Below are 12,565 nucleotides of genomic sequence, written 5' to 3'. Positions count from 1 at the left end.
TTTGGGGGAAAAAAAGTAATGAAGTAATATGCGATGTGGCATAAATGTTAATTTAGTGCATGTGCATATGCATATGTGTGTGTGTATATATATATATATAGTATGCATGTGCATATTAGAGAAGATATAAGGGTGTGTATGTAATTGTTTATGGGAATGTGCAGATGTGTGTATAAGACAGACTGAGAGACTTTATCCATATAGTCCCCTTCACTGAGTCACAGGGGGTAAAGTCTCAGTGTAAATCACTTTCCCTTCTAGAAGGCACACGTTTAACCAGCCGTACGATGATTCCTTTTCTCTCAGCGCAGGCCTCTCCGCATTTCCTTATCAGCTCCTTCACCAGTTCATTTCTTTCCAATGAGAATCCGGGGACCCCCAAATTCAAACGGCGGCGCCTCGCTGCTTTCCTTCAGTCTTCAGTTCGAATGGAACCCCAGATCCAATTTCAGATAGACTGTAGGCTTTAGCACTGATGCTTTTGAGACTCTCCCACACAGAGACAATAGTTAGGAGCTTAAAATGAGATCAGCCCAAACCTAAACCAACCAATAATATTCCTATTTAAATGTAATATATTACACATCGAACTGCATAAGGCCTGAGATAACCATATGCCTGGCTGAACATAATGAAATATTTATTAATAATAATAATAATAATAATAATAATAATAATAATAATAATAATAATAATAATAATAAAGCATCATCAAATAATTCATATTATTATTAAATATTTCTTTATGCTCATGTTGCATTTTTCTATTTGTTTTACTTTTATTTTGATGCACAGCAAAACGATTATGCAAAGATGATTTCCTGAATCACAGTATAATTTTCAATTCATGCTCATTTATTTCAGGATGACTTTACAAGAGACAGCTAAGTAAATGACCCATAGGATTTAATTAAAATGGTCATGAACACCCCCTCCCTTTACACTTTTGTTTAACGTGTTTGATATTTTTGGTCTCAATGTGTTTGACAAAAGAAAAGGCTTTACATGACCTCCTCCTCCTCAATGATTTTATCATTAAATTAAGCCTATAAATGACCTGAAAGCAATAACTGTGGCATGAAATTCGATAAAAATAAAGAACAATTATGCTCTTTTTTTCTTCTGATCACCAGCTAAAAAGGAGTCCAGCGTAGATAAGGCACGGCTCACAATAAAACTGTCTAGAAGGGTTTCAAATGAAAGAGAGAAAGATTTGTTGAAATATTTGCAGTGTCAAATCATATTTTTCACTCTATTATGTTTTCCGCTAAATGTGAATAATGCAGAAAACAGATTGTGTCTGTTATACATTGGCCTGATTGATAACAGCCATAAATTACGGTCCAGAGATACAAACATGTTCAGTTGTAGCACTATTAACTTCACTAATCACAACCATGAATAATGATTAGAAAAATAATTCTATAGTGTGATGGAGATTGGGCCATTTTGGCATGATCCATTTAACCAATTATACAAAATAAAAATTTTTTTTTTTTAATTATGATATTTCATGACCTGTTTTTTTTTTTTGTTTTTTTCAAACATTTGAATTATGTAGAGGTTTAGTGGTATGTAGAGAATGTATACAGAGCTTTGGATTTCATCAGCTGAGACTGAGGTGACTGAGTGTATATCTGTTTGAGCTGCATATATATATTTATGGAAGTAAGCCTTCATTTATGAAAGTGATCCTTGAATTAGGTCTATCATTGGCACGTTTCAAAGTTGCTTTGGGGAGCTGATGTAAAACTTGGGTTCAGTGAAGTATCACCCTCATTTACAGGGGCAGATAAGAGGGAAAGCTGTCACAGAAAATCTCCCTCCCTCCTCCTTTCTCCCCTTATATTGAATTGCACCTTGGGCAATAGTGCAGAATGGTGAATCTTAACTTCGCCCAGCATGTGTTCTTGGCAGATAAGTAAACAATCTGGATGTGAAATGATTTTTTTTTTCGTGTTTAATTAATGCAGTAATGCTATTACACCTCGCTGTGCAAATCCCATTGCCTAAAACCTGAGACAATAGACAAAAAGTGAATCGCAATCCTCCTGTTTTTCCCCCCATTCTTTCTTTTTCTTTTTTTTTTTTGAAGCCAAACTGTTGTGCGAGTGTTTTTTATTTTACATCATTCATACAGCTTCAGACGCTCACAGCAGCGTTAATATTACGATTATTACTTTATTAACAAAAGAAAACACGGGCAAAAATCTGGATACATATTATAGTGATTATGTGAATCATTTGTCATTTGTTACGCCGGTCTTTAGTCTGACACGTTTTGCTGTTGCAACGTGATGCAACGTTTGTCCGCAATAACGAGATTTGACCGTGAGTTTAACAGGATAACACAATATACAGAATTATGAATTATGAATACGGCGTAAAAATAAATAACCGACCCGTGGATACATATAAATATATCCACAAGCACGCAAACATAGACAAACGATTTGTGGTTTTATATAATATTTAAGATAAAAAAAAATATATCAACACGTTAATTAAGGAATTTGTTGTATTTTTTTGTATTGGATTTACAGCTATAAAATGTAATTTTTTACACCTTTACATCATGATAATAAGATTAAATTGATCCACATGATAAAATGAATTCGTCCTTGATAAAAAAAAAAAAAAAAGTGACTCAGTGGTTTATTGAGTTTTTCTAGATTCCATGAAGCACTTTTGAACTGGGAAACACTCTGGTTGAAGGGTTCTCCATGGGACCATTAAAGCTTTTCCCCAGAATGACAAATTAGTGTTCGTTTAGGTTTCAGATGTTCTAATATTATATGTATTATATTTGATACTCGACTATAGTGCTGTTTTATTTTTGTATTTTATTTAGTTAGTTCTTTTGTTAAGAAGGTTGTCAATGTTTGTCTCTGAATTGAAAGGTGTAGCTAAAGACGTATCAGTTTGTTTAGATTGAGCTGAGGTGTGTCCATGTGCTGCAGGTGCTGCTGAGCCGAGCAGGCTGAGCAGGTCGGACTTGCATGAAACCCTTTGGGCGACACACACACACACACACACACACACACACACACACACACACACACACACACACACACACACACACACACACACACACACAGCTCTAAACATCGCAGCACATTACGAGGCCGCTTAAATATCACACTCTCACACACACACACTCTCTCACACACTTAAATATCTCTCACATAAACAAAAAAAACACAAACTCTCTCTCTCTCTCTCTCTCTCTCTCTCTCTCTCTCTCTCTCTCTCTCTCTCTCTCTCTCTCTCTCTCTCTCTCCTTCTCTTACACAGTGCCTGTTTAGAAACATTATAGCGTTTAAACAAAGATTATATATTTCAATATAACAGACAAAACACTATATAATAAAAAGTATTCCTTGACGCAACTTGACACAAAAGAACACGTATATGCAAGAGTTTGTTTAACACTGTAGGTTCATTCTTGCTGCATGTGTCAATATTAAATGAGATCAGCTACAGTAAGGAGTTCGTTTCAGTGACTTCGGGTTTAGCGCAGTGAACATCTGACAGTAGGAGAGTCTTAAAGCAGTGTACATTCAAAAGCACACAAACCCGATTCAATAATATAGGACAAGTACGTGCTGATATTGTGAGAATTAATTGCTTTAGGTGTTTTTTTTTTTTTTTATGCGTGTAAAATAGACCGTTTTTTTATTAATAATAAATATAATTGTATTATATTAATGTCCGTATTTAACAGAAACCTTGTAGGTAGTAGAAAACACTGAACGTGTTGTCATTTAAATTCAGATAATGTGATTTCTTTAGCCTCGTGTAAATGGGGTACTCACATGCACGTCTCATAAAAGAATTCAGGAAGGAAGAAAAAAAAGCGACAAATAAATGTCGAATTGTGTCCTAAACGGAACAGATGCTAAACGGCGGGAGTCAATGAGATGCTGATGTTAGTGTCAGGATCAATTGTAATTCGTGTCTTTTGTTAAAGGCGTTGGGGTTTTTGTCTGAGAAGCCTTTAATTGTTTTGCCATCTAATTTGGATCGAATGGTCCCTAAGGAGCGCACCGAGGAAGCCGAAGGTTTGACAGCGGTGTTATCTCAGTGTCATCTGTCCCCCTCCTCACACACTGGGCTGTTTACACACTCCTCCTGCACATCTGTACAGATCCTGCTGCAAATACACGCTTAATTACTTTGCACATACGGACTGCGAGTAATTATTCTGATTGCTTTAAATATTAGGGTTTAGTTCTTGCGTAACCATTTCAAGTGTAATCAATCGTTTTAATATTGTAAGGGATAGAAAATATTATTTGTATTGAATTATTATAATTATTTGTATTTTAAAATAATGTGGAAACTTATATAACTATACCCTAATTGAGGTGTTATTTAACTGACAGGCTACACCCTTTACAGTGATGTTAAATACCAAATATATTTTGTCGGAATTATTCGGCAAATATTCAGTATAACCAGGTTGTGTATAATTTTTGAAGACAGATTGTCTTTATTCAAAATGTCTTTGCTCAGGCAAATGAACAAAGAATCGAGGTATCACCAACTTGGATACATATTCCTTTCCATAACATTATTACAGCTTTTAAATGACCATCGCAGTTGAAAAATAATAATCATAATAAAACCACAACATTAACTGCTTCGTTTTTTTTTTTTTTTTTAACTCCAGCTTCGTCTTCTTCCGGTGAATTGTGACAAGCACTGAACCACAATTCGAAAAAAAAAAAAAAAAAGAAAACAAAAATAAAGAAAACAAAATGTAAAAAATAAAATAACAATTCATTTGATGCTTAAAGTGGTTCTTCTAATTGTATGCACCAGTTTGATAAATAGCCTGTCAACAATATAACCCGTATGTTCATCCAACTCCAAAAAGTTCAATGCCTGATCCAAACCATTTTATCTGAGTGCTAAAATATAAGTACAATATACAAGAGATACGAAGGGTGAATGTCACTTGTGCAAACCAAACGGGCTTTCAAAATAATAATAATAATAAAAATATAACTAAACAAAAGTTATTAGTATAGCATTAAAAATGTACATAATAAATAAAGTTAAAGGCATCCTTAATCGGAAAGCCGTTAATAAATGTTATAACATTTACATTTCTTACAGTTCAGGGCTCCTTGATCTCTCACATCTACTCCCAAGTTCCCATGGAGGGGTCCGGAGGAGAAAAAGACGGGGGAAAAAAAACGGGCTTGAGAAAGCGAAAGTTTTTCTCCAGGTCTCAAAGTCCTCTGGGCCTCTGCGAGGGGCTTCGCTCGTCTATCTGGTTGCTTCATGCAGCGCAGACATCAAGCTTGCAAACAGGGACCCTTGGGTCAGTTTACGCGTTTCAAGTTTTCATAGAGCAACAGCGTCTTTTTTGGGCTGTTTAATAACTGTTTTTATAACCTGTTTTATTTTTTATTTTTTATTAACATCGTTCAAGTTTCCAAAAGAAAAAGAAAATGTCTTTTTCCTTTTTTTTTTTTTTTTTTTTTTTTTTTTAATGAAGGGTCTCATCACTGAAGCTTTCCGGAGAGCAGTGCGTTTTCTTCTGCGCTGAAGACCCTCTGTTAATGTGGCTATTCATTCATTTATTTATTTTACATCATTACAGTTTCCAGACAAAAACGTCTTTTAGGTTCAAAAAAGCAGAAGTGCCTTTAGTTTTAACATGATAGAAAGTTCGGACACCCCGACCGTTTGTTTGCTCTTGTAACTTCGATCCTCTTTATGTGATGGTGTGTGAAAGGTTGTGTGTGAGAGTGTGTGTGAAAGTGAGTGCGTGTGTGTTTTACGTGGTTCAAGTTTCCAAAGTGAAAAATTGTCCCTCTGCTGAACTTTTTCCCACATGGTTATTTTACATGGCCGTGGCGTGTGCGGTCGGGTACGGGTCGATCCCGCTCTTCCCCATGCCGGGGAAGAGGATGTAGGCGACGGGCGGCTGCAGGCTGGACGCCGCCGACCACGCTGTGCAGTTGCAGGGCACCACGTAGCCCGGGTTGGTGGGTGACGGGTGTGTGTGTGTGTGCTGGCCCGGACACGCCAGGCCGCCGAACGGGCCGTTCTGGTAGCCGAGCGAGGAGGCGTAGGGCAGCGAGCCGGCAGCGGCAGCGGCAAGGGCGTGTGGCATATCGGCCATCTTCTGCGCGGCGCTGGAGCTGAATTGACTCGGGTCAAGGAACGAGTAGGGCGCAGAGGCCGCCGGCGGAAAGAACGCGCGCGCTTTTTCCGAGCCGGAAACCAGCAACGAGTCGGCACCGGAAACCGGAAGTGCTTTCAAGTGCTCAGCATCGCCCAAGTAGGGTAGCGGGAACACATACCGGTCCTTTTTGAGCAGGTTCTTGGGCTTGCGGCGCGGCCGGTACTTGTAGTCCGGGTGCTCTTTCATGTGCTGCGCCCGTAGCCGCTTGGCCTCATCAATGTAGGGCCGCTTCTCAGACTCGGAGAGAAGCTTCCACTCGGCACCGAGCCTCTTACTGATCTCAGAGTTGTGCATCTTGGGATTCTCTTGGGCCATTTTCCTCCTCTGGCCGCGGGACCATACCATGAAGGCGTTCATGGGTCTCTTGATGTGATCGGCCGGTTTGGACATGGCTTTTTTTTTTTTTTAGGCGACAGTCACAGCGTTCAGTCCTTGTTAAAAAAATAACTTCAAAAATGGTAATGCCACCAAAACCGAGTGGAGAAAAATTATTCACCTGTCTTGCTGAAGGACGCCGATCATGCCACTTCTGGAGAGTCGAAGAAAAACTGTAAAAAAGGCATCAGTGAGAGAAAAAAAAAAAAAAAAAAGGAAAAAAAAACCATCCAAACCGCGCAACTCTTTCGAGTTTCGGCAAAATCTCTAGAAATGTTTCTTTCCTTCTCAACACAGAGTACAGCAGCCAAACATCCGCCGAGGTGAGGCAAAAAAAAGTCCCGTGGTCGCCGAGTGAACTCTGGGTGTCTGTGTGTGTGTGTGTGTGTGCCTGTCTGCGCGCGCGCGTGTGTGTGTTTTCTCTTCCCTCTCGGAGGTTTGTCGTCTTTTGCGACGCACCTGGCTTAGGAAATGAGTAGAAAAAGCTCGTGAATGGAAGCCAAAAGGCGGCGGAGTTGAAAGGCTGGGCTGCGCATAAACGGCAGGGCGTTCACTGTCCAACCTGAGCGCCCAATCAGCACTAAGACAGACAGATATACACACACACACACACACACACACACACACACACACACACACGCACACGCGCGCGCGTAACACCTACGGACAATGCGCACACGCGCGCAACCCCCCATCCCACCCCCCCACCCCGCCGCGCGGACCATATCACAACGCCAATAAAGATTTGAGGAGGCATGAATAAAAGGAGGGCAGCTACTCCACTCTCCTCCATCATCCCCTAAACCCTTTCAATTTCAGCTGTACAAACACACACCTATGGTTAATTATTAACAATTATTAGCGCGCGTGTCCGCTCTAATATTGTGGCAACAAAATCAAATATAATCGGCGATATTCAGCGGCCACGTGCTTGTTAGTGTTATAAAGAAAGGTGATTATTAGCAACACCAACAGTATAAGAACATTCTATAAAAGCAATTATGTAATTTGTTTTACTAAACATTTGTAATCTGTATTTATTTGAAGCGTTTCTATGCTCATTTACACCGCGTTTCCTCACAGGCGGGGTTCGACTTGTATTTATTTTATTCCACTACAGATACACTTCAGGCAGCCAGTGGTAAAGTACTGTCCTTTGGGGAGGGAAATGAGGGGAACACAAACACAATTAAAAGATTAAAAGTGCTCCAACACCAGCATGAAGAAATATATACAATACATACTAAATAATTTATAGAATAAAGCGGCGATTGAAATGAAAGTGCTGCGCGTCTGAGCAGCGTCCCCTCGGGCCAATATTTATTAAACGAGAACAATTGTCCAGAAGTCTCCTGGGACAGGTGTGTGTGTGTGTGTGTGTGTGTGTGTGTGTGTGTGTGTGTGTGTGTGTGTGTGTGTGTGTGTGTGCACATCTTTCGCAGCTCTGATCTCCCAGCAAAGCGCCCTGGTGTAAAACATGCCCACATAGACCTCATACTGAATCGGAGGTCAGCACACACACTGATGTTCACACTCCAAAATCTGATATCAGGAACACTTTAGAGTTCACTTTGGAGTGTTGTTTTTTTGACTTCATTGTTATTATTTTGGCTGTACACGGAAAAATGTCGAATTGTTGCCTTCAATAACGATTAAAGACAAAAATTACAGTGGTGTCATTTTTGAATTTTCCAGTTAATTGTGTAATTAGAAAATAAATAAATACATCTGAATTCGCTTAACGTGGTGAACTAACCAATTTCGAGTATTGAATATAAATATGTTCACGCAAAATGGTTTTGTTTGTGTCCCTCGATTGTCAAGTAAATTCGGGATTCATTTCAAGTAAAACAAATGGATGTTTGAAGGCGTCATGGTCACGCCGAAATGTGTCTCTCTTATTGTGGTTTGTTTTGTTTTGTTTTTTCTCCTGGAGGAAGATGTTTAAAGCAGCCCATACTGAAGGACATTAGCATGTAAATGTGACTGTTTAAAAAAAGATCAGTGTAGTAAAATCAGCCCGAGGCGAGGCAGGCTGAGAAAGCTGATCTATCAAAGGCTGCCTCTGATTTGAATCCTCACTGAAATCCAGTTTTGGCCCAGTGTGATCTTTACCACAGAGAGATGGCCCTGAAGATGTGCTTGCAATTTAGCATGTTTCTGATTTCTTAATATAGCTATAGAATATAGCATATTCATCTACACTCTAAACTATACATCTCATATTTCCACAATTTGGGCGAGAGTCTGGATTGAAAACATCAGCGAACATAATTGTACTACTGTGCTACTTCTTGTCTAATCTATACTGGAATGCTGTTAGAGATGTTAAAATTGAATATTGTTTTTTTCCCCCCTGTTTTAGCAATAACACTCAGTTGCATCTCTCGTGTTTATTGTAGCTCACAGGTGATCGTACGCCTTTTCAAGTTTTCTGTCAAGCATATGCCATATAATCTTTACAGTGTGTATATTCTGAAAGAAACAATAGTGAGAATAATTTTGTTCAGAAATTAATATATATATAAACATTTTAATAGACATTTTAATATATAAACTATTTTATTTTCCCATATATATATATATATATATATATATATATATATATATATATATATATATATATATATATATATATATATATATATATACATGTGGGAAAATAGTTTTTGAACGCGGTGTAATATGAACTGAGTGGATTTAAGTAAAGGATTGAGTGGATTTTTTTATGCTGATATTTATCATGCTTTGCTTCTCAGCCTCCCACTCCATTTCACCAGTCTGCAGCAGAAGCATAAATTACAGAGGGAATTAATGTAAATTATTGGGGGGGAAGGGGGTATATTCTCGTGAACATTGTCCATTTTAGATAGAGAGGGGAAATCCGCTCAGAACCATAAAAAGTCAAATTTGTGATATTATCCATAATAAACATGTAGTTGTGCAACAGTTAATGGCAATAGATATACAAAATAAATGATAAAAACGTGTTTAAAGTGTTTCTATTTTGTGAAGAAAAATCACATCATGCCAGAGCACTACGCCTTTATCTGAAAAACACGATCCAAAGGCAGGTCGCAATCACTGAGCAAAAATAATTAGTGGAGAGACGAAGTGAGTTTATCACTACCAAACATGATATTCACCAAATATCCGAAAATGTTTTGAATTTACTATTTAAAAAAAAGATTGCACAGAATATTCCAACTGGAAGGGAGGGCTGAATTGTTTTAGGAAGCTAAAAATCTTGCGTGCTGAAATATCACAGACCTGTGATTTCCTGCTTCTTTTAAGAGTGAAGGTTGAGAGAGTGTAATGGCAGGGATGGAAAGTGGGTTGAATTAAACATTAAATATAATAAAAGAGTTTTTAATCCTGAAATGCACAAATATTAAATATCAGCGTAGATATTTCCACCTCGCTGACCATATCAATGGGCGGATTCACACGTGTCTCTCGAAGCAGACGTGAACCTGTAGGCTGCATGCCGCTATCCGCGCTTCTCCTGCCTCGCGCCGACACTGACGCTATATGAGGTCACGTGGGCCAGAGCAGCGCTCCAATCTGCGTGCTTGTGATCTAAAGACTGAACGCACGCGGCAGGCGCGCGCCGCTGGTCGCCTGGTAACCCACACTGCGCGCGAGCCGTATCAGTGTGTATTGGAATGAATTAGTACAGTAAGTCAATTAGCGGCTTTTCACATCAAGAGGAACCTCAAATTTGCTCGTAATCAACTGGATACAAGGGTCCCTTACACCTGGAACATGTTAGGCCTGATCATTTTAATCTTATCTTTATTTGGTCAATAAACCCATATACAAATCTTATATTTGTCAATAAACTTATATTTTAATCTTATCAATGGTAAACGTATATATAAAATATTATCTTTGGCTATAAACTAATATTTAAATCTTGTCAATGGCAATAAACTTATATATAAAATCTTATCTTTGGCAATAAACTTATATTTGAATATTATCACGTGGACAAACGTACATTGCTAAGTTCAAACATCTGGATGTAAGCAGAACAATCTTTAAATTATAGCAACTAACACCTGTATCCAGGTCGACCTGCAGAAATGCTTTAGAGACTTCATTAATACACATCCGCATGCTGGTATACAGGTTAAGACGTGGAAAAGCTTTATTAATAAAAAATGAAACCATATTGTTTTATGTAATTAACTTTAATTCTATATATGACACACTATATGAGATTTCCCAAATCTAACACACAATTTATTCATGTAATTTCACCCTAGTATGGGAGTTTCATCAAACAGCATGCACCGTGACCAGATGCTACAATTCAATCAAAATGTGAAATCTCCAGACATTATGCTTTGTTTATATCTCCTGGAACTTTCATTGTTTTTGCTTAAAGATGTGTATCATTGATCTGTGTCCAAATACTTTCTAATAAATTCTCGCATCAATAAAACAAAATATGTGTTTGAAGCGTTACTTTTAAATATCGCATACGCAGAAATATTTCAGAAGAAACGAGACGCCATTTTTAAACCCAGTGACATTTAACTAACCAATGAGTGTTAAACTGATAAGCGGGAGACAATGAATGAATGAATGAATGAATGAATGAGTGTTAAACTATATTTAATAGCAAAGTAACTTTGCGTCGGCTGTTTTTTTATTGTAATTATCAAACTAATTGCCAGCAAACCGATCAACTTATCGCAAAAGTCTTGTGTAAAGGTTTTGGAGTGATAAATGGGCATTGCATATTATACAGGGTTTTAAAAGTACTGGCTGTACGCGTTCCGATAAATTACAACAGTGTTATAATAAACACTACCAGTGTCCCAGTAGACCATTCAGACTGCAACACATCGATCTAAACCCAGGCGTAATGTGTTAATATCACCTGAAAAGCAACATATTCGGTCCTAGCGCCACGTGCATTCGGTTCCAATGCGGTGTTTATTGTTACAGTAACACTGAGTGGTGTGTTCTCGGCCCTAATTCTGCTCTGACGCGTCATGAACGCTCCTAATGAAGAGTTGAGGGAGTGTGCGCACAGTTGACAGGGCGCGCGCTGTCGCTCTCCATGGTTCTGATGCGCTAAAGCGGCTTGATACACCACTAAATTGCGCTCCCACTCAGCACTCCCATGTCGACATTTTCAGTGCCTATTTTTTCTCTTATTTCTATTCTGTTTGCTTGATTTGGCTCGCATGATGCTGTCATGCGCAGACTTCTTGCGAGGTTTTGCTACAATGTCCTACAGAAAGGAATGAGCGTTATTTGGAACTTTATGTGGTATGTTCCTTTATGTTCCAACATCTTCACCTCTTTATTTCAAGGAAGGTGTTTATGTTAAGCTCTTGTTTATTTAGAAAATTTGGAGACTGTAAAATGTTCTAGAGAGGAGCCAAATTTATCTGTGCACAAACGTTTTGTAAGTCAGTAAGCAGACGAATATAAAAAGATAAAAAGGTGAACACTTGACAACATAGAAGTTAATAAACACCTAACAACAGTAAAAAAAACAAAAAACAAACTGCAAATACAGAACAGCCAAAGAGAAAACTAAATTGCTTTCAGCATCTTGGCATGTGAACACTTAATAATGCATAGTGAGGTAAGCTGATTGTAATGCTAGGTTGGTGGCAAATTTGGAATCTCGCTCTGAATGTATATGCTACCTTTTTGCAAATTCCAGCATCTGCTCTTTCTGATTACCAGACTTCAGGGAAGGTCCAGAATATTGTGCCTATTCTGAAATCAGTTTGTCGAAAAACGTTGACTTTTCTGCCCTCCCCATCTTCTTCCTCTCCACACACTTGCATTATTTCACATATTTAAATTGGCACTGTTTGTTCTGGCCACAGCTTTTAGCTTCCATTGCTCTCCAGTGTGGAAATCGATTTTAGTTAGCTGTCACAGCCTGCAGTTTTCTGGCACCTCTGCAAAATTATATATATTTACAAATAAAATTGCTGTTTGGTTTGGAGAAATTTCATTAAC

At 38.4% G+C, this 12,565-nt stretch overlaps 1 protein-coding gene and 1 long non-coding RNA gene across 2 annotated transcripts; one reads left to right on the top strand and one right to left on the bottom strand.

Annotated features, from left to right (window-relative positions):
• Nucleotides 1-1,945: 1,945 nt before the first annotated feature.
• Nucleotides 1,946-4,775, top strand: LOC310718483. Its single transcript, XR_014531175.1, has 2 exons — nucleotides 1,946-2,763; nucleotides 2,824-4,775. It is a non-coding gene; the product is annotated as an uncharacterized lncRNA (long non-coding RNA).
• A 689-nt stretch (nucleotides 4,776-5,464) lies between these two features.
• On the bottom strand, nucleotides 5,465-8,646 carry sox14 (SRY-box transcription factor 14). The gene has a single exon (XM_083527321.1). The coding sequence runs from the start codon at nucleotides 6,587-6,589 to the stop codon at nucleotides 5,855-5,857; it is 735 nt and encodes a 244-aa protein (XP_083383447.1). The 5' UTR covers nucleotides 6,590-8,646; the 3' UTR covers nucleotides 5,465-5,854.
• Between the last annotated feature and the right edge of the window lie 3,919 nt (nucleotides 8,647-12,565).

Source organism: Silurus aristotelis (genome assembly GCF_946808225.1).
Source record: "Silurus aristotelis genome assembly, chromosome: 2".
Classification (NCBI taxonomy): Eukaryota; Metazoa; Chordata; class Actinopteri; order Siluriformes; family Siluridae; genus Silurus; species Silurus aristotelis.
This window is presented reverse-complemented; position numbering and strand designations above follow the sequence as displayed.